The sequence below is a fragment of the Bos taurus genome, chromosome 3, assembly GCF_002263795.3.
Source record: "Bos taurus isolate L1 Dominette 01449 registration number 42190680 breed Hereford chromosome 3, ARS-UCD2.0, whole genome shotgun sequence".
Lineage (NCBI taxonomy): Eukaryota > Metazoa > Chordata > Mammalia > Artiodactyla > Bovidae > Bos > Bos taurus.
In genome coordinates this window covers 46,676,373-46,698,914 of record NC_037330.1, presented here as the reverse complement: position 1 = coordinate 46,698,914, position 22,542 = coordinate 46,676,373, and the positions used below count along the sequence as shown (strand labels likewise).

Genomic DNA, 22,542 nt, shown 5'->3' with positions numbered 1-22,542 from the left:
AATTTTATTGACTATGCCAAGGCCTTTGACTGTGTGGATCACAATAAACTGGAAAATTCTGAAAGAGATGGGAATACCAGACCATCTGACCTGCCTCTTGAGAAACCTATATGAAGGTCAGGAAGCAACAGTTAGAACTGGACATGGAACAACAGACTGATTCCAAATAGGAAAAGGAATACATCAAGGCTGTATATTGTCACCCTGCTTATAACTTATATGCAGAGTACATCATGAGAAACACTGGGCTGTAGGAAGCACAAGCTGGAATCAAGATTGCCGGGAGAAATATCAATAACCTCAGATATGCAGATGACACCACCGCTATGGCAGAAAGTGAAGAGGAACTATAAAAAGCCTCTTGATGAAAGTGAGAGAGGAGAGTGAAAAAGTTCTCAACATTAAGAAAACGAAGATCATGGCATCTGGTCCCATCACTTCGTGGGAAATAGATGGGGAAACAGTGGAAATAGTGTCAGACTTTATTTTCTTGGGCTCCAAAAACACTGCAGATGGTGATTGCAGCCATGAAATTAAAAGACGCTTACTCCTTGGAAGAAGGGTTATGACCAACCTAGATAGCATATTCAAAAGCAGAGACATTACTTTGCCAAGAAAGGTCTGTCTAGTCAAGGCTATGGTTTTTCCAGTAGTCACGTATGTATGTTAGAGTTGGACTGTGAAGAAAGCTGAATGCTGAAGAATTGATGCTTTTGAACTGGGGTGTTGGAGAAGACTCTTGAGAGTCCCTTGGACTGCAAGGAGATCAGTCCTGGGTGTTCTTTGGAAGGAATGATGCTAAAGCTGAAACTCCAGTACTTTGGCCACCTCGTGTGAAGAGTTGACTCATTGGAAAAGACCCTGATGCTGGGAGGGATTGGGGGCAGGAGGAGGAGGGAACGACAGAGGATGAGATGGCTGGATGGCATCACTGACTCAATGGACATGAATTTGAGTGAACTCCAGGAGTTGTTGATGGACAGGGAGGCCTGGCGTGCTGCGATTCATGGGGTCGCAAAGAGTCGGACACGACTGAGCGACTGAACTGAACTGACTGAAGTAGAACTTACTAGTTTTATGTTGAAAGTCAACCTACGCAATTTTTAAATGCGTTGTCTGTATAAACTTGAATGCAACTCTTAAACTGTGACTTAATTGACACTTCCAAGTTGTATGATTTATCAGATGAGATCACATATCTCTGATCATCCAGTAAAATCACTACAATATCACCCTCTTCCAGTCCTCTGTTATGTTACTTTTAATCTCATTACTGTGCTTTACTTTCTCCATAGCACTACTACTTCTAGAAGTTATCTGGTTCATGTACTAGGTAGGCCATCTGTCTCAGTAGACAACGAGAGAACATCAGGGCTCTTATTGCTTGCTGTCATTGATGTACTCCAGAATCTAAAAGGCCAGACATTTTCTTGATACTCAAGAAAGTAACTGCTTAAAGAGTTGATGTTTGAATAAATTTTAAGGACACTTTTAGAAGATCAAGATGGTCTTAATTTTATTGTATTGAGTGTTTGGGGGTGTGTACTGTGAAGTACCAAAATTTGTATACAAAAATGGAGTATACATGTATATTTCTCTGTGTGTAAGAGTTTTTCATTTTAATAGATTCTTAGAACTATCCTTGAGTCTTAGATGATATTCTGTTTATTGCATCTTTCATAAGTTTTGTTTTTGTTTTTTGTGTTTTGGTATAGTTTTGGATAAAGGTAGGCAATTAATTTGTTGTTCAGAATATATCACTCTAAAGCGCAGAGTAACAGAAAAGATAATCAAGTCCATGAGTGATAATATAATAGGTAGATGTTGATAGTGATAAAATATTTAGGTAGAGGAATATAAGCCATACTGTGGATTGACTGCATAATAATTTTTAAAGCATTATCTGATTCCATTTTTTTAGTACATTTTCCAATTTGAGCAATTTAGAATTTTTCAGGTAAAATATAGTGTCCCTAATTTTTGCTAAGTCAAAATTTTCACTGATTTTGTATATTCCTTAGTCTGTTCAGATGATTGAATTGTAAGATAATTGTTTTGTATAGCCACTGACCATTTCTTTATGAAATTTCATTTTAATGTTTTTGATTGTCAGTTGTTACTCTACATATGCTATCCAGAGATGTCTCTACCCAATAATAATCTTAATTGATGAGATCATTTAGTAGTAATTGGTGGATAAGAGTTTTTTCCATTACTCTGAAAACCGTGTTTGTAAATTTTTAGTATCACAGGTATGCTTAGCTATGTTTTTAAGTTCTCTGTTGAAGTTTGTTTTGTGATTTTTTTTTTTTTTTACGCACATAAGATAAACACAACTGTTTCTTTACTTTCTTTCAGCCAATGGTAATGATAGTAAAAAATTCAAAGGAGAAGATAAAATGGATGGTGCTCCTTCTCGTGTACTTCATATTCGAAAATTGCCTGGTGAAGTGACAGAAACTGAAGTTATTGCTTTAGGCTTACCTTTTGGTAAGGTGACCAACATCCTTATGCTGAAAGGAAAAAATCAGGTATACTTATTTCTGGACTTATACCATGTTAAGCTCCAAACTATCCAGCAAGTGGATTTAGCTGTGGCCTGATGAAATGATAGTTTATATAATTATACATAAGGTTACTTTTCTTAAGGAACATGACAGAAGTTTTACTCTGACTTTTCCTGGTAGCTGTGTATAAGAAATTAATGCTAGGGAATTAAAATGAGTAAGTCACCATAGTTTTCAAATTTTGCTTCATAAATTCACTTTAGGACTGTAGTTGAACTATTGTTCAAGGAGATTGTGGGAAATACAGATGAAATATTTTTTTTTGTTGGGGCGTTGCTCTTTGTAATATCAGAAATCAGTAGGGACGTTAGTATCATCTTACCTTTTAAGCTTATCCCAGGGAAATATTTATCTGATAGCATTAGAAAAAATTAGTGTTAGTCCCAGATATTCTATACTGAATAGATATATCTGTAGCAGTAGGGTCCAGGTGTATTAAAAATCAAATTTTGTTTTAAAGTTCCTAATAGCATTTAGAAGAATTTAGAGAAATTTAATGCTCTCTTAAATATAGTTAATATCACTAATAAGATGGCATTTAATTTTTTTTTCTAGTAGATTATAAATGCTTTAAAAATGACTTGGAGATCTCATGTTTTCTAGGTTAGGCATGGTAAAATTCTGTTTCTAGAAAATGTTTGGATTTTATTTTCTCTAGCCTTTTTTTGAGGAGTTACATTTGTAATGTATGGAAATCAGAGATGGAAGGCAGAAATACTGTGTACGCTAAGAGCTTTCTACTAAGGTTAGCTTTAATTGTATTTCTAAGCTTCAATAAGGATTTCTGATTCTACCTATTAGGGCAATTCTCGATAGTGATTTTTTAATGAGCCAAATAGATTACACAGATATGGAAGTTTATTTGAATTTAATTCATAGTATTATAATTTTTGCTATTTAAATTTTCAGGCATTTTTGGAACTAGCAACAGAGGAAGCAGCTATTACCATGGTTAATTACTATTCTGCTGTGACACCTCACCTTCGTAACCAACCGATTTATATCCAGTACTCCAATCACAAGGAACTAAAAACAGATAATACATTAAACCAAGTGAGTATGTGTAGGTTCATAAACAAAATGTCCTAGAGCGTATTAAGACTCATATTAGGAGAAAATTTTTAACCATTGAGAAGATTTTTGTATGATCTTTTAAATTTTTTGTTGTTGTTGCTATATTTTCTTACAGTATGTCCCTAAGTATTAAATATTATATTACTTTACAGAACATATGTGCAGTCTTTTATTTTCATATTTTAAATTAGTACTGGATAAATTAAATAGTATCTTTTCAGTTTTTTTAAGGTTCTGGTCAAAGTTCTTTTTCTTTGTACAAATTAAAACTTGTACAGAAACTGTCTGAGGTAGGACTTAACTATAAACTGTTTATACAACTTTGATTAGATTTACTGTGTGAAATTCAGTACCTTTGGTTATTTGACTTTTTATAGGTTTTAATTTCTTATGGATAAATTCCTATTAAAGATGAATTAATGATTTTCTTGGAGGGAAATAAAAGAATTGAGAATATATGAATGTGTTATCTTTTAAAAATGCAAGGTAGAAGTTTCTAGTTATTTAAAATTAATGTTTCTTTAGAAAAGTATCATAGAAGAGTGGTTTTAGATATAAACACTTAGGATTGCAGTAAACAGTGATATAGAAACTTTAGCTCTTTTAATGTAGCTTTTAGCTAATTTTATCTGTTTTAGTAAAATATAAAGCTGTGTCTGGCTTCTGCCTTAGCAAATGGAAAATAATCCTCACAAAATTTAACCTTTGTAGAAAATAACTTAAGATCATTTTGATAGTATATGAACAATAAGCTTGTAAAACTTTTTGCCTAAAAGATAAGGCTAACATTTCAGTTTTTTGTTTTTTTTTTTAAGTTTGGTAATTTTCGTTACTTTTGAACCAGAAGTTGTACTTCTTAAAATTTTATCAAAGGAAAATGCCTATTCTCTATTCTTTTTACTTAAAGTGGCATTTAATATCCCAGTTGGGTTTAACATATTAATATTTTCAGTAAAGTAATTAGTGAATTCATTCTCATTTTAAAAGATTGAAATTAAAAGGATGTTGAAAGGACAAAGAAAAAACATCTGTAGATAGATGTCTGTGGTGGGGTGTGGAGGGGGCCTTGTAATTTCAAATAGGATAACCAGTGGAAGCCTGATTGACAAGTGACATTTGAGTAACAAACCTCAGAAATTAAAGAGTAAAACACTTATTACAGTTTTGGTTATTTTTGACATAGGGAATAATCAGTGCAACGTTCCTTCTGTTGAAAAAAAGGTTACAGCCATATTTTTGACTTAAAAAAATTCTTCTTTGATAGCCTTTTTATATTACACCTGGTCATTGTTTATGGATACTAATTAATGGTATTTTTAAACACTCTGCTATCTTTTACTTTCCTTAGTATTAGCTGTTTATCTTGCTCTCCTCCTTCATCCCACCCGCTCTCATTGCTTGTTTTATATTTCAGAATGGGCAGTTAGGTTTTACTGGACTTTACATGCTTTCCTCTAGAGTAAAGTAATGAGTTGGATACTAAGCTGGGATCCCCCCCAAATGCCAAAGAGGTCTTTACTTAGGCCTTTAAAACCCTCTTTAGAGTTTCTGTTCTTTTAAGGGGGTGTTTAGTTGTTGATTTTGTTTTTATTAAGTTGGTTGATGGTGAGGAGGAAGAAGAGTTTAGCTGTTTGTTAGCCAGGCTTTCTGTTAATCCTTTTATTTTCACATTCCATTTCACCTCCTCCTGTGTACCTGCCAGTTTCTAATTTGATTCCTATGGCTGCTACCAATGCAAATGCTGTTTGCTATGTGTTCACTGTGTCTTCAGTCCATGCAATTTCTGTGTTCCAGGAATCTGATAAAATTATTCTTGGCCAGTGATGACCTCTCTTCAGTGTCTGCATTTATTCCATTTTTTATTTATAGGCATTTTAATAGTGTTTTATAACAAAAGAGAGACGAATATGTACATCAACCATGAATTCTTCCACAACCTTTTATCAAGTCACAAGTCGTATGAATTCACTCTTCTCAATATCTGCCCAGTTTTCATTTCTTTTTTTCTACTTCAGTTGCTCAGACATAGCCATGTCTTAGCTATATAATAATCTTACCTAATAACTCTCTTGAAGTGAAGCCACTCAGTCGTGTCTGACTCTTTGGCAACCCATGGATTTTAACCTACCAGGCTCCTCCGTCCATGGGATTTTCCAAGCAAGATTACTGGAGTGGTTGCCATTTCCTTCTCCAGGGGATCTTCCCAACCCAGGGATCAAACCCAGGTCTCCTGCATTGTAGGCAGATGCTTTACTGTCTGAGCCACTAGGAAAGTTAGTAACTCTCTTACTGATGTTTAATTTTTGTCTTGAATACTTTCTCCCTAGTACAAATGTGTGTGTATCTCTTTCTAAAATGCACAGATCTAACTTGCTCCCCTGCAGCAGTTTGTTTTCATGCTCAGGATAAAGGTCCTTTCTGAGATGACTACTGTTTCTGTCTGTGGCTGCTCCCCCCTCCATTTTCCTGTGCTTCTATCTCAGTAGTAATGATAGATCCTATAACTTGGCATACCTTCTCTTATTTTGTCTTTGGAGGCCACTGTTTCTGTGATGTAACTTTTGCCTGAAATATTGTGACCTGCCTATGTTTGTGCCAAGTTTCCATCCCACACTTCATATGACCAGTTGTTAGACATCTTCAAGTTTCCATAAGCCAGTTTCCTTGAAAGCCATCCTCTGATCTACAAAGTGGATTAGGTTTGGATTAAGAACCTTTAATGCAATTTAAAATCACGTGAGATACTGCCATGTGCTACCATATTGGATACATTGAGGTAATTCCAAGTGTTGGAACAATGTAGAAAAGCTTGAACTCTTATAAATAAGTGATGGGAATGTAAGTTGGTAGAATAGTTTTTTAAATCTTCATTTATCAGCTAAAGCTGAGCATATTCCTGTTCTTTGACACAGTAATTTTACTAGTCATATATCTGAGAAAATTTATATATATGTGCATCAAAAGATATGTATGGGCAAGTTCATCGCACACTATATGTAATTACCCAAGGCTGGAAATGATCTAAATGTTGAGCAGCAGTAGAATGTGTTGTGGTATATTTATTTGTTGGAATACTCCCTGGCAAAAAGAATGAACAAGCTACTGGTGCATCCAAAACTTGAATGGACATCATAAAAATTATGTTTATTGGAAGAAGCCAGACCAGAGTAGTACATTCCATTTACATAACTGGGAGAAAACGTGTGTGGCTTTTGGAGTGTTGGTAATGTTCTTTTTTTTATCTCGATAGTGCTTTCATGATATGGTTTATTTGATATTTTATTGAGCTGTGTATACTCATGATTTGTGTCCTTTTATGTGTATGATTGTTTCAATACAAAGTTTAATTAAAATCTAGATTGGCAGGTCACCTCTGCTCCATGAATATTTTTAAGACATGTATGAAACATGAATGAAGTTCTTTGTTAATAGAGAACATAATTGTTAAGGTAAAAAAAGGAAGATGTAGAGAGTGAGTATAGTATTGGAAAGAAAGATATGCAGTAGATAAGTGCTTATATGCTTGTATGGAGTATATATGTACATACATGCTTGAATATGTAGGTGATGTCTCTGGAAGAATACCCAAGATTATTGTGAGGGTTCGTAGGGGAAAGCATACAGGTGAGTGAGTTGCAGAGGAAAGTTAACTTTTTATACTGTTTGGATAGTATGCCATGATCATGTGATTCCTGTTTAGAAAGGTATTTGATTCAGTTATTTGAAATAGTAGCAGAAGGGTTGTTCTAAGTTGTGATATTTCCATGCTTATTATAATAAATGTATGTAGACATGTTCACTAATGAAGAAAGTGATATTGCAATGAGCTACTTAAAATACTTTATTTAAATTTGTATTGGACTAAATATGTTCAAATATTTAAAAAACATTGTTCTAGAAATACTTTCATCCCTCTTTTATAATATCTATAAGTCGTGTAAATGTGTCCATTGTATTAAATATTTATCATATATTTCAAAATGTTGGATTTTAGTCACTTTAGCTAACATAAATTTATAGGTCGTGTTTTATTTAATTATCATGTAGATGACGAAGTTTGACTAGATGAGTGTGTGGTCTCTTTGAGATTATGCTCTGTGATTTCCTAGTTATCAGATCTGATCAGATCAGTCGCTCAGTAGTGTCCGACTCTTTGCGACCCCATGAATCGCAACACGCCAGGCCTCCCTGTCCATCACCAACTCCCGGAGTTCACCCAGACTCACGTCCATCGAGTTAGTGATGCCATCCAGCCATCTCATCCTCTGTCGTCCCCTTCTCCTCCTGCCCCCAATCCCTCCCAGCATCAGGGTCTTTTCCAATGAATCAACTCTTTGCATGAGGTGGCCAAAGTACTGGAGTTTCAGCTTTAGCATCATTCCTTCCAAAGAAATCCCAAGGCTGATCTCAGTGAAATGAGCATCCCCTCACCTTTGTTGAGATAATAGACATATACATTGTGTAAATTTTAAGATATACAACTTATTTATTTGATTTATTTATGTTTTGCAAAATGATTTATTTATGTTTTGCAAAATGATTACCAACACCACTTTAGCTAACAGGTCCAGAAAAAAATGTGACACTTCATGAATTTGGGGGTCATATTTGCATAGGACCATGTTAAACTCTGTATTGTTTCAATGTTGGTATGTGTGCTGCTAAAGGGAGCACGGATCCTTCCTTATACATAGTGTTCTTATTCTTTTGTGTTTGTCTTCCTTTTCATTTATCGCTGTGCTTTGTTTATATATACGCCTGTTCGTCTGCCAGTACAACTTCTTCAAACTGTAAAGCAGCATAGAGGTGTTAGTTACTATTATATTTAACAGTTATTTGCCTTTATATAGGTTTTTTGACCCCCAAATAAGGTAGAAAACAATTATTTCCTTATCAGTGAATCTGTCAGAGAAATAATAGAAAAGACATAATGGTAATAAAGGCAGTGTTTCTGGAGCATTTAACATAGATTTAGTTGACATTTCCTAAAAATACTGTATTTTCTCAATTCTGTATATATTTTTTTCACTTTTTAAAATCTCAGAAATCAAGATATGTCTTATAAGTTGATCTGTCATGGTTCAATTAGCAATATCTTATTAGTCCTACATAAAAGGATAGTGCATTTTACCATTAATGATATATTAGAAACAATAACATGGATGGGAAAGATTCTTTATATTTTATCTTGAAGTTTTCCTGAAAATTTTATGGCTGTGTACTGTGGTATACATCGGTTTCTGTTGTAAAAATTTTGGTTTCAAAAGTTACACTAGTATCAAAAAAAAATTTGTATCTGAATGTTTCTCTTTTAGGATTTATTAGAAATAATAAGCTTTATAGGTGTTCTTTTGGATAATCTAGTAATTTCCTCTTAAGGTTTGCCATTTGCCTTTTTTATGGAATGAATAATGTTAAAGTTTCATTGTTCTCTAAAAGTTTCTGTTTAAAACATTTTCTGAATCTGTCAGACTACATCATGCTGTTTTGAGAATAAATTACATGACTTATCTATCTTGTTCAGCATTGGTCCCAAACCCTCAATAACTGTTTTGAGGTAAATACTAGTATGATACTTGAATTGTAAACAGGCAATATGTGGCTTATGGCAGGTGCTTAAAAGTGTATTTACTGAGTGAGTGTTAAATTTTATTTAATCCGTATGTGTTCTAGAAAAGAATTTAATACTGTAGCATGTAGCAAAGTATAAGTGAATATACCAGGAATGTTTCTAAAGTGCTTATGTTTTGATTTTTAGCGTGCTCAAGCAGTTCTTCAAGCTGTGACTGCTGTCCAGACAGCAAATACTCCTCTTAGTGGCACCACAGTTAGTGAGAGTGCAGTGACTCCAGCCCAGAGTCCAGTGCTTAGAATAATTATTGACAATATGTATTATCCTGTAACACTTGATGTTCTTCACCAAGTAAGTTTAATTTCATTTGCATTTTATCTATAAAATGAAGAAATAATAATACAGTAGATATAATTTGTTTTGATTTTTAATATTTTAACAGATATTTTCTAAGTTTGGTGCTGTATTGAAGATAATCACATTTACAAAAAATAACCAGTTTCAAGCTCTTCTCCAGTATGGCGATCCAGTAAACGCTCAGCAAGCAAAACTAGTAAGTCTAGGTTTTTTTGAGAGCAATAATTTTTAGTGGCAGATATATATACACACACATATATATGTAACTAATATCGTTAATATTATTATTTTACATATTAATATTAATATTATGTCAGTAACTAATATTGACATAACTTAGCAGTACCATATAGCATTTTAGATGACACAGATTAATGTCATAGAGATAGTATTAGAAAGCTTAGTATTTGTGATAAAAAGAAATGTTTATTTTTAACAATTGTCATATTTGTAGTTATCTATAATATAGGCTTATATTCTGCATTTTTGTTTTATCTAGGTCCAAATATTTTGTGCTCTTGAGGATATAGCAGGATTATATTATGCATGCATACCTGTTTAAGATTTTACATTTTCCAGTGGGAGTTTCAAAGTACTTAATTAGCTGTAAGGTACTTTGGCTGAAATATATCAGTACTCATGTGGCTCAAATGCTGTAATAAGCTCTCAGTTGATTTCCGATATTCTTTTTAAGTATTTTTTAAAAATAGGTTTTTTCGATACGCTCTTGGTCTCCTTTTTATTCCAATCACTTACCTTTTTGTTGTTGTTGTTGTATATGGAGGGTAAGAAACTATTCAAAGCAGCAAAATTTGCTCATGTTACAGCTAGCATTGAAAACTGCATACCAGTCTTTGTCTTATTTAAATCTTCCTTTGTCTCTTTAACTTCTTGTGCTGTAGTATAATATTGTTATTTTTATTCCACTATTAAAAAATTAAATATTTATTAAGTGTGTGTAAAGTGTTAGTCACTTAGTCGTGTCTGACTGTTTGCAACCCCGTGGACTATAATAGCCTGCCCCAGGCTTCTCTGTCCATGGAATTCTCCCGGCAAGAATATTGGAGTGGTTAAACCATTAAATCAGCCATCTTCCACTTAAAATGGTCTTACCTCTTTTTTCTCTCTTTCACTCTTTTACTTTCAGACTGATTATGGTATATTACTTCAGTGCTACCTCCAGATTAAAATAACTTGTTTGAAACCAGGCCATTTTTAACTACTGTTTCATTTCCATTCTTAGAATCTCATTTGGGGAGCAGAAGTAGCTTCAGGTAGCAGAAAGACTTTACTAGTAATAATAGCATAATTGAAATGATTTACCAAGTGCTATTATCTCATTCTTTTTCTGACTACTCTGTATTGTAAACTGAACAGGAATTTTTCCTGTTAGCAGATACTAAGATTCAAAGAGGTAAATGATTTATAATGTACACATCTGTAAAGTAGACATTTTTTCAGTCTACTCTTCTCCAGTATGTTTCTACTCAGTGGTTCCCAATTGCATGATCTAATCATACTTCCCTTTTCAGGAATAAATTAGCAATTATAAAGTTGTTTTTTCAAAAATAATCAACTTTCCTAACATGCTTCAGCCCTTCAACTTTGGAGATAAAAATAGATACCAAAATAATTGTGGTATGAGGTTTGATCAATAGCAGACAATCTAGAAGCCATGTTCTTGATGGCATTTTTCACAACTTCAAACAAATTTAAATATAGTGCACATTTTTCTTAATGTGGAATATTTTCTTTTTGTCATTCCCTTCTGATCCAGAGGAACACACTTTAGTAAAGGACCAGTGAAATGGAATTTGTTTCAGAATTGTACCTCATTTGGGCTATGTGATTCAATGGGGAAAGTAGTTTATATATATTTTTCAGTATTTAATAGGTTTTCATTTAACCGATCTTCTGCACAGAAAATAAGCATTAAACTACTGGTGTTGGTGAATGTTTACATACACTCAGGTCTTCTCTACAAAAATCTACAGAGATAATTACTTTATTAAGCTTTTATTCTGGTATCTGAGCTTACTGTATTGCACTTATTGGTGAAGGAAAAAAGGAATCTATTTTCTAATCTTGCTTGTCCCATTATCTTGTAATCCAGACTCCTTTTAAAACCTATACTTTGGATGACTCCAGTATTTTTTCTTCATACCTTATCTGGACTATTGAGTGTAGCCAGAGAATATCACATAATCTAACCAGTTGATAGCAGTTTAAACTCATCAGCATTAACTACAAATAGGCCCTCTACTCTGCCTGCAAAATCTTACCACGTTTCTTCAGTCAGCATGTTCTCCCATTTTCCACAATTGTCTGTATCAGATGGAAATTTGTCTTTCTACCAAGTCGCTTTTCACTCTTATGACCTTGCCTACTGCTTCTCAGAAAAAAAAAGAAACTATCAGATGGAAAGTCTTATCAGCCTTTCTCACAAAATATACTTATACCCACACATTTCTTTCTTCTAGATATAAGGCATAGATATTTCTAAGACCAGTAAACACCAGACACCACCCTCTTCTGCCTCTTAGGAGTCTTTGTACTTTTATCTCCCCTTTCTCTTGTATTTTTCTCCATGTTAGTTACTTCTCACCAGTTTTTCAAGTGTGCCTAAATGTCTCTCTCTTTTTTTTTTAATGAATTTATTACCCTTAACTCCATAATTCGTATATTTATCCATCTAACACCTCATCTCCCTTTCTTTTCATTTATAACTACACTTCTTAAATAAGTTGTCTTTGCTTATTATACTTATTCCCTTCTTATTTCTCTACTTATTGTAATTTGGTTTCAGCACCCATTTACTCAACAAGAGATCACTGGAGTAGCTAAATCTCATCAGAATTGTTCAGTCCTTATCTTACCTAACCTCTAGGTAACCTTTGACACTGAATCTGTCTTTCCCTTTCTTAAAATCCTTTTTTCTCCTGGTCTTTAACACTTCTCACCTAGATACATCCCACCTCTCTGTTCATTATTTGTTGTATCCCTCCCCTTCTTTTAGGGTGACCTCACCTGTTATACACAGCTTAGTTACACTTTGTGATTCTGACAGTACTCATATAACTTTATTTCTAGGTCACACATCTTCTGAGAGACCCAGGCTAGGACGGTGGAGCACCTTCAGACTTAGTGTGTTCAATTAAACTCCTGTCACCCCCCGCCCCACCACCACCAAAAATACTAAAATCTGTATTTCATATACCATTCTCTAGGTATTGATCAGGACAAAGTACCATCAATCTAAGAAACAAGACAGAAAACATTGAATCTTTCTTTCTTCTTCCTCCTTTCAGCCTATCACCAAATCTTACTGATTTTAGATCCTAAGTTTTTGTTCAGTCTATCCTTTTGCCTCCAACTCTTAATTGTCGTCACTGCAGCCTAAGCTAGTGTTTTTCAAAGTGCTAGTCTCCAATGCTATAAGAAGCTTGTGCCAACATTCAAATTAGCTTACTTTAAGCTATAGTTTGTTTAGTGTCAATATTGATCATAAATTCTGATACAAACTTCTTTTCATGCAAGGTGAACTGGGCTGCTAGTCCATGAACCACAGTTTGAGTAGCACTAATCTAAACCATCAAGCCGTCTCTTAAATCTGTGCCTCATTGGCCTTCTAGTCTAAATCCACCACTGTGAGTTTTAAGAATGATCTCAACTTAAAGTCATATTTCTTCCTTTCTCTGTACCCTTCAATGACTGATTTGTGTCCTTGGTATAAAAATGCTCTTTCTTTAACATACTTATATAAAACTCTTAAATCTTGCCTCTCCAGTCTCATCTTACACCTCTGTAACCATATTGGGCTTTTTTTTTTTTTTTTATGATTTTTATTGTGGTAAAAGTCACGTAAAAAATACTATTTTAACCATATTTAACTGCACAGTTCAGTGGCACTAAGCACATTCATATTGTTGTGCAACTTTCACCATCATCCATGTCTGAATTTTCCACCTTCCTAAACTGAAACTCTGTCTCTATTAAACACTAACTCCCCAGTTCCCCTCCCCAACTTCCACTCCCAGTCCCCTGGCATCTACCAGTGTACTTTCTGACTATGAATTGGAGTATTCTAGGTATCTCATAAATGGAATCAAACAGTATTTGTCTGCATCTAATGTGTATTGAACTTCTTTAAATTCTTGTGTATGCTGTGTATTCTCTGATCTCATGGGCTTACAACTTGCTATATTCTATGTGCTAAAATACTTTTCTCAAGACTATACTTTGAGGGATCATTTCTATAGTTCATTACTGGAGAAGTTTCTCTGAACGTGTAGAGCACCCGAAACCACGAGGAGGAGATAAAGCGTTCTCTTCTGAGTGTGAAGTCGGCTTTTGGTGTTGCTTCTGCAGCTGCCATTAGCCATTGATGATCGTTCTTCTTTTCCTTTTAGGAGATGAAGAGGGAAAGAACGTAATCTGAGTGGAAAAAAAAAAATAAATAAAATACTTTTCTCTTCATCTCTTTATGACCAACTCATTTCTGTCTTTCAGGTTTCAGTTTAGAAATCTCTTCTCCAGAGAGGTCTTCTATAACCTTTCAACTAGATTTGATCCCTTCTTTTCTTAGTTCTCACCACCATGGATCAAATTTATGATTACTTATTAAGTGTCTGAATTCTGGAGGAAGAAATGGCAACCCACTCCAGTATTCTTGCCTGGGAAATCCCACGGACAGAAGACCTGCTGGGCTGTAGTCCATAGGGTTGCAAAAGAGTTGGGCATGACTGAGCAACTAAACAAAAAAGTGTCTGTGTTATCTGTTGGACTATAAGCTGTATAAGAGTGGTTGTCATGTCTGCTTTGTTCTCTGCTGTGTTCTTAGAACCTAACACATTATAGATATGAGGGCATTTTTTTCAACATGACACAACTTAGCCGACAGCTGGTGTGCTGTAGATCTCTTCCTACCTTTCAACCATCCATGTACATCTCAGTGTGTAATAAAATGAGTTAGATCTAAACTTTGTAATTCAGGTGCTACATTTTTATGCTTGTTAAAACAGTAGAAATCATGTAAAATTTACAGGTAAGGAATAATAGTTTGGGAAGAGAATTTCAAGCCTGCTTCTCTACTTCTATAGTGATAGTTGATCAGATGATTGAGAGAATGAAAAAATATCACCTATGCCTTGGGAATTCATTTAGCAGGCATAGTGTATCTTTAGGTTTGGAGGGGAAGAGAACTTAGAGTGTTCTTTTAAAGTATGGTTCAGAACCTTCTTTTCATATAGATTGCTTATAAAAAATGGGACTCTTAGGCTCCTCTGAGCTAACAGTTATAATCTTTGGGATTGGGAGCCCACTGCTCTGTTTAGTTTTTCAAGCCCTGGGAATCACTGCCATGTAAAGGCAGCTTGAGTGACATTGCCAACCAGACTCTTGCCATGTATTAGTTACGATCTTTGGCAATTACTTTCAGTTAATTGGAATTATTTCCCCCTAGCATTTTATTTTATAAGAGAATAGTAACTCAGGAAAAAAAATCTTAAAAATGGAGTTGTATTAGTGAGGGTTGGAGGGGAAAAATTTAACCATCACCTGAATTTGTTCTGAGGTTCGTGTATATTGCAGTCCAGTCTCTCTTAAAACCTCTGAAGTCAGGGGACACATGTACACCCATGGCTAATTCATGTCTATGTATGGCAAAAAACATTACAATATTGTCAAGTCATGATCTTTTAATTAGTTAATTAAAAATAAAAACCCTCTTAAGTCAACCAACAAGGTAATGTTACGTATATTGAGGTTGGCATTTAGGGTGGTAGTCACCACCAGTAATCACCAATCATTGTAAAAATAATGATTATCAAATAAAAAGTAAATTATTTTAAATGATCCTCACATTTATTAATGAAAAGGCCCTAATGCCTTTTTCAGAAATCTTTTTCAGTGTATTGGCAAACAAAAATATCATTCACTTACTGTGGCTTTCTAGTTCAGTTTCTGTATTTTCAAGGTATAGAAAGTGAAGTCGCTTAGTCATGTCCGACTCTTTGTGACCCCGTGGACTGTAGCCTACCAGGCTCCTCCGTCCATGGGATTCTCCAGGCAAGAATACTGGAGTGAGTTGCCATTTCCTCCTCCAGGGGATCTTCCGGACCCAGGGATCGAACCCAGGTCTACCGCATTTCAGGCAGATGCTTTAACCTCTGAATCACCAGGGAAGCCCTCAAGGTATAGAAGTAGACTCCTTTTCACCCAGGATCTTTTAAAATTATTTAATTTATACAACCCTGAAATTGTAACACACTTGGTAGAAAATTGTAACACAGCTTTTAGGGGTATTATCCACTTTTATTAGGAATATGTGCAGTTGACACTGCACAGTGACACTGTGTCTTTTGGAAATCCTATCATTAATGATTTCCTTCCAGGAGAATATATTTCATTAAGTTTCATTAGTGGCTTTTCCTATTTTTTATCCATATGCAGTGTTTCATTGTGGTGTTAATTATTCATTCTATATTTAACATCTTTACTGAGTTTATCATGTTTTTGACATAAATCTTATATTTACTATGAAGATATTTTTTCCTGATTGTTTTCATGTACTCTCCAAACTTTCCCTTTGCATAGATACATTTGAGAGGCTTTTTTGCAAATTAACTTGGGCTTTTACTGTCAGAAATCTTTGCTCCAGCAAGATCACTACAATCTTGATTGCTGAACACTGACTGACTTGTGTGCTACTGTTATTTCCTGGAAGTTGGCAAATAACAATGAACTTAAAGTGAGCTTGCATATATAGTTTACTTTAATTTTTCTTCTTACTTCACTTGTCATTTTACCTCAGCCAGCTGTTGAAAATGCCTGGATTTCTGTTATCATGTATCCTTAGCTCTTTTTCCTCTCCCCTGTTGCTTATATACATATTGTTTCCTGATTTCTCTAGCTCTTGTATCTAAGGTACAGTTTTGTGTGTGCCTTGTGTGTATACCTTGTGTGTATCTTAGGTATACCTGTGTATAATACCTACATAAAGGTGGTTTTTTTTTTTTTTTTGGTTAAAGGTTTCTAGACAGCTTTCAAGCAGTTAGCATAATCATTAAGATATTTGGCAGTCAACCTCTTTGATAGAACCTGGCCCCAAAGAAACTGCTTGTTTTGAAGTTAGTCATTTTGTATCAGTACATTACTTCTTGCATTAATCGAGGTACTATGATCCAAAGTCAGGTCTTTTCTTATATCAGATTTTTTATATATTATTGAAATAGTCACCTAAGAGTGAATTTTGACATTCATGTATAAGGTAGAGACATAGATTCTATTACATGACTCGCCATTTCCCCTATAGGAATGAGTAAATGAAGACCTATTTTCGGTGCTTTGTTTGCTTTTACAGCAGAGTATTGAATTAATTACTTATTAGGTATTGAATAAGAATTAATTACTTATGAAGTATTGAATTAATATTTATATTACTCTGCCTGAGAGAGTTGATACTTCCCATTCTCATGTGATGATAGGTGCTTTCCCTAATTCAAATAGAATTCAAATCCTGATGTGCATGTAGTCTCTTTATGTGAATATAGAAATGGGGAAACTTGTGTTGAATTGTGTTTTTAAGTTAGCTTTTAGCTTGGTAAATATATTCACTTAAATCTTAATTTTGTATGTTAAAGGAAAGGGTTTTCCTCTTTTCACAGAGTGGGAGTATTTTAAATATAATATTTTAACTATAAACTTTATATACAAAGCAGCTATTGAGGTTTCCTTTTTCCATAACAGAACACTCTTGACTATTTTTAAGTGTTTCAGTTACGTTCCTTCTCCAATAATACAGCCATTAAAATAGTCATACTGAAGTAATATAAAAATTCTCTTTCAAACATCAAGTGTGAAAAATACGTTTGTCTACTATTAATATAGTTCTATATTTACACACCTAGTAGATCTTGGTCTACATAGATATCAGGCTTGATCTATTTATGTATTGTTACCAGAAGAATTGTTGTTTTATTTTTGAAGTGAATTAGAGCTAAACATGTTCTTCATTTCTGAACTGTTACTTTATAAAGAAAATGTTTGTTCTTCTAATAAAAAATCAACAATATATTCTCCTGTTGTGTAGTTTGTTCCAAGCTTCTGTCTAGCTGGAGTATAAATGGCGATTATATAGGAAGAGAAAAAAACATAACAGCAGCATATTTTTTTATATGCTTTATATGCCTTTTTCTGTGCTTTATAATTCATGATACTTGCACACATGTGGTCTTTTATCTAATCCTTACAATAATCCTGCAAGGAAGCATGGCAGCCATTGTCATCTGTCTTCCAGATTCTGAGATTAGAAAATATTAAATAACTTGTTCAAGGTGACCTAATTGAGTGGTCTTTCAACTCTAGAGCATAAGTATTACCATCCAGCAAAAAATATATGTGTAATAAAATTAACTTTTAACTATTGTGCAAACTATTGATATTACAGTACTATTTTGGCAGGATGAACTATATTTGTGGCCTTTGTTTTTTTTAATTAAAATATTTGCAGGTTTTTGAAATTGAAAGTATATTAGCACATATATTTAACTGGTTATATTTTATATTTAAGTAGCACTTTCTATTTAAAGACAGTAGTATTTGTGGAAAACAATATACATACAGCTAGTGTAGCAAAGAAAAGAGTATGGAATTTGATCCCTTTCCGGGCAACTTTTATTATGTACAGCTTTTCATTGTTGAGTTTTTTGTCAGAGTCGTACTTTTTCTAATTTTTATCTCTTAAAATTGCTGATATACTTTATTCACTTTTACAGGCCCTAGATGGTCAGAATATTTATAATGCTTGCTGTACCCTAAGGATTGATTTTTCCAAGCTTGTGAATTTGAATGTAAAATACAACAATGATAAAAGTAGGGATTATACTCGACCTGATCTTCCATCTGGGGATGGACAACCTGCATTGGACCCAGCTATAGCTGCAGCATTTGCCAAGGAAACATCTCTCTTAGGTATGATTTTTATTGTCTGTACCACTTCTGCCAAATGGGCAAGTGCCTGTTAAACTCCAGTAAGTATAATGAATCTCCCATTTTGAATTTTAAGAAATTATGTTAGATCCCCCCACCCCCTCAGGTAAGAATGTATATGAATACTGTTGGAAGAAAAACCTAAATTCATAAGTATAATTAAAGTTGTGTCACATTGCTTTTACCTATCTCATCTTCTCTCCCAAAATAGAAGAGGAAAAGCTCTAATGAAAAAATACTGTTGAGTTCTTAATAAAACATTTACACTTTAAAGTCATGCTATCTAGAAGCCATTGTGCATATTCAGTCTTAATTGTTTCAGTTAGATTGGAAAACCAATCTGATTGTTTCAGTTTAGCCCTGCACAAAAAAAACCCAGAAAGTTAACAGAGGCAGCATATAATGGGAGTAGGTATATGGATTTTTCAAAACATATCGTAGTCTTAAAACACAGGTTTAACTAGGAAGAATTTTATATAAAATTTTTTTTGGTATTTATTTGCATTTTGTCTTAGTTATTATATTTCACCTCATTCAGCAATGGGTTTGACCCACCTAATAAAAAAAACACAAATATTTGCAACTAATAGTTGACAGAGTCAAGATGAAGAAAAAATAACAGAAAATGTTATTTTGTAAGTAAAATAAGTGATTTATAACTTCAGATGACATTTTAGTTTCCTTTTGATGAATTCAGGAAATTCTTGGTTTCTGAAGTTTGTAAGATTATCATTAAATGAATGTTTCTGGACGTATGGAACCCAAGATTGATGAATCGCAAACTTGTTCTTAGAGTTTAGCTTATTGCTATTATTCAGTTGCTAAGTATTATCCAACTCTTTGTGTCCCCATGGACTGTAGCATGCCAGGCTCCTCTATCCACTGTCTCCCGGAGTTTGATGAACATAAGTTGAGCTTACATTCATCAATGTAAAAAGAAAAAGCATCACTTATTTAGTGTGGATATGTAACATGTGTTATCCATTTATAAATATGTTATATAAGTGATACATCATCTATGAACAGAGAGACACTAATGCACAAGAGAAGCATTTGATATTTGAAATTAATTCTGATAATTTTAGACAAAACTTAACCTTATTCTGATTGTCTAATAACAACTTGCAGAAATTATAGCAGTTTGTCATAATAAATTTATCATGATAAATTTATCATAATGAATTCTTTAGGTTGATAACATTCTTTCCTGAGAGAATCTCCATCACTCTGTGGGCTTAGTTTAAAGCTTTATTTCCTCAACTTGGCTTGTAAGTAAATAATATTAACAATTTTATGGTGTACCATTTTTTTAAAGTCAAGAATGAGACAGTAATGAATGAATCATGGCCTTTGCTTGTAATTGTTACTATGAATTCTTAATTTTTTACTGATAGAACTTATAGAAAAGACAAAAATCAACATTTATTGAATAGCTTCTAGATCCTAGGGGTTCTGCAAGGTACTTGGCAGATACATTATTTAATTCTTAAAGTAACCAAAGTAGAAGATGATACGAAGATTTTATAGTCATTTCTAAGGAGTTTAAAATTTTACTTTGAACTCATTAAAGAAACAGTGGTAAAAGACCGAGAAATTTCAGCTAGTTTCAAACATAGTACTTCCTTAGACCCGTAATCACTTCCTGGGACCCTAAGAGCTATGTGTATTTGCCTATTGGGGGGGTAGTTGATGAATTTATGTATGTTTTTTGGATTCTGGTTGGAGTCATGGATTTGTCTATGGAGTTTATCATTTTTCTTGTAATGGCCTTGTTGGAATTCTTTTTTAGAGTAATAATAAATAAGAAATCTTTCTCATAAAAGATTATACAATCCTGGCATAACTTAACTTTTGTCTTATTCAGTGCTTTTATCATTTCTCAAGTGTTCTACATTTTTGCATTAAAAGAATGTGAGTAAAGTTGCTCAGTTTTTAGTAAATTAATTTGGTGTCACTGTTCTCTCTTGAAGATTTCAGTATAATATTCTGGCGTACCTTGTTTCAATGTGCTTCACAGATAACTGTGTTCTTTTACAGATTGAAGGTTTGTGGCAGCCCAGCATTGTCATGATAGTTAGCATTTTTTAGCAATAAAGTATTTTGTAATAACAGTATATACTTTTTTAAAACATAATACTATTTGCACACTTAAACTACCATATAGTGTCAACGTAGAAAAATATTTTGGGGTGAAAATATGTGAATTCATCTTCCTTTACTAAATGACTTCATTGTTTACATGTTTTAACGGGGATTTTTAAATTTTTAAATATCCTCAAATAGTTTTTTAAAGGTGAGTTATAAATTTTAAAAATCAAATAAAGGAATATATTTATAATTCATAAGATAACTACCTATATTTTGATATATTTTTTCTTATTTTCTATGTAAATACATATTTGTAAAAAATTAAAATCACACTGTTTGCAGTTTTGTGTTTGTCATTTTATTGAGGGTTTTTTTTTTTTTCCCGAAAAATGGTAATTGTAATAGCAAGATAGACTGCTAATGGATATATAATACTTTTGTATTTATGTTGAACGTTTAGTTTCCCTTCATACTTTTCATTAATATAAATGGCATTGTGACCACCAGTACCTGTATGTAACGTTTTTGTCCTTTATTTACTTAGACTATAGAACTAGAATCATTGTGTCAGAGAAATGTTAAAGCCTTGTGATTCTTGTTTGAAATTTCTTTCCAGAATGGTGATAATTAATTTAACATACATGGTATGTGAGGCTGGCTATTCTACTTTTTCCTGTTCAGCATTGAGTATTAGTATTTTTATTTGCTAGGGTATTAATAAGGATGTCAGATTATTTTAATTTTTATCATTTTATGAACTAGTTTATAATTTCTAAATGCTCATCAGATATTTACAAATCTGAATTGGTTGTGTGGATTCTTTCTTTTGGAGTATACAAGACATGTTAAATGTATATTAAGGATATTTTGCTCCTATTTTATGAGCTGAGCATTCAGCTTTATACTGTTACTGTAGATTGGCCAGTTATGGAAAAAAATGTTTTAAAATAATTCATCATAATCCAAACATTTCCATTTATAGGACATTAAGGTAACTTTGCACCCTCGCCCGCTTCACTCGCCTTTGGTGGATAGTATAATCTTCATGAAGAATCACTTACTATTTTACTTTTTTAAAGTAGTGATCAGACGCTGTTTGTAGTGACTAGTGACATGCAGTATTGTTTTAGTAAGGTCATACCTTCTGGAATGGTGACTAAATTTTTTTCTCTGTTTATTTGCTTCCATTGATATCTAATCAGGTGACTTCAGATTACAACAAACTAATATTGATAAGATCCATTTTCAGCTTGAGTCTTTCTTAAGCTGTACTTGTTCAAAGTGAAATAATTTATAGGTATCCCTGTGTTTCAAAAATTCTGTAAGAACACAGATAGAAAAGAAAGTAAGTGAAGTCGCTCAGTAGTATCCAACTCTTTGCGACCCCATGGACTGTAGCCCACCAGGCTCCTCTATCCGTTGGATTTTCCAGGCTAGAGTACTGTAGTGGGTTGCCATTTCCTTTTCCAGGGGAATCTTCCCGATCCAGGGATCGAACCCGGGTCTCCCACATTGTAGGCAGCCACTTCACCATCTGAGCCACCAGGGAAACAGATAACTAGGTGATAATTCTTTTCTGCCAAATATTTAGGGGGATTCACTTTATTTTGTATCATTTTTGTATCTAAGCAGTTGACTGAGTTTAGTCATTTTGGAATCAATATTATAAATTTTAATTGGTTTATTTTACACAGTAAGTTTTTATGTGGCTTCTCTGCTTCTTTCTTTCAGAGTTAGGAATCACTGTGTCTTCAAAAATGCAGTTTATTTAAGAATGGAGATGAGTGCTTTGTAATTAGTTAGAAATCTGATGTTTAAATACATAATCACAAACCTGGCAGACTATTAGTTATTCATATTCTACATCAAAGAACAAGGTGATCAAAAATCCTTGAG

General features: G+C 33.6%; 1 protein-coding gene and 2 non-coding genes across 7 annotated transcripts in view; 2 read left to right on the top strand and 1 right to left on the bottom strand.

The window, feature by feature from the left end:
- The window catches only part of PTBP2 (polypyrimidine tract binding protein 2), an 85,695-nt gene that overhangs the window by 40,868 nt on the left and 22,285 nt on the right, over nucleotides 1-22,542 (top strand). For 4 of the 5 annotated variants that reach the window (XM_024989568.2, XM_024989566.2, NM_001434849.1 and 1 more), the window contains exons 4-8: nucleotides 2,359-2,531; nucleotides 3,477-3,620; nucleotides 9,400-9,564; nucleotides 9,656-9,766; nucleotides 18,345-18,540. In XM_024989568.2, coding sequence (XP_024845336.1) covers nucleotides 2,359-2,531; nucleotides 3,477-3,620; nucleotides 9,400-9,564; nucleotides 9,656-9,766; nucleotides 18,345-18,540 — 789 coding nt within the window. Of the gene's footprint in view, nucleotides 1-2,358; nucleotides 2,532-3,476; nucleotides 3,621-9,399; nucleotides 9,565-9,655; nucleotides 9,767-15,674; nucleotides 15,763-18,344; nucleotides 20,479-22,542 lie in introns of those variants that run through there. The other variant, NM_001110081.2, reaches the window with a different exon arrangement.
- LOC112446090 (U6 spliceosomal RNA) lies at nucleotides 8,213-8,315 on the bottom strand. Its single transcript, XR_003034165.1, has one exon. It is a non-coding gene; the product is annotated as a U6 spliceosomal RNA (small nuclear RNA).
- Nucleotides 13,799-14,013, top strand: LOC112446151 (small nucleolar RNA U3). Its single transcript, XR_003034213.1, has one exon. It is a non-coding gene; the product is annotated as a small nucleolar RNA U3 (small nucleolar RNA).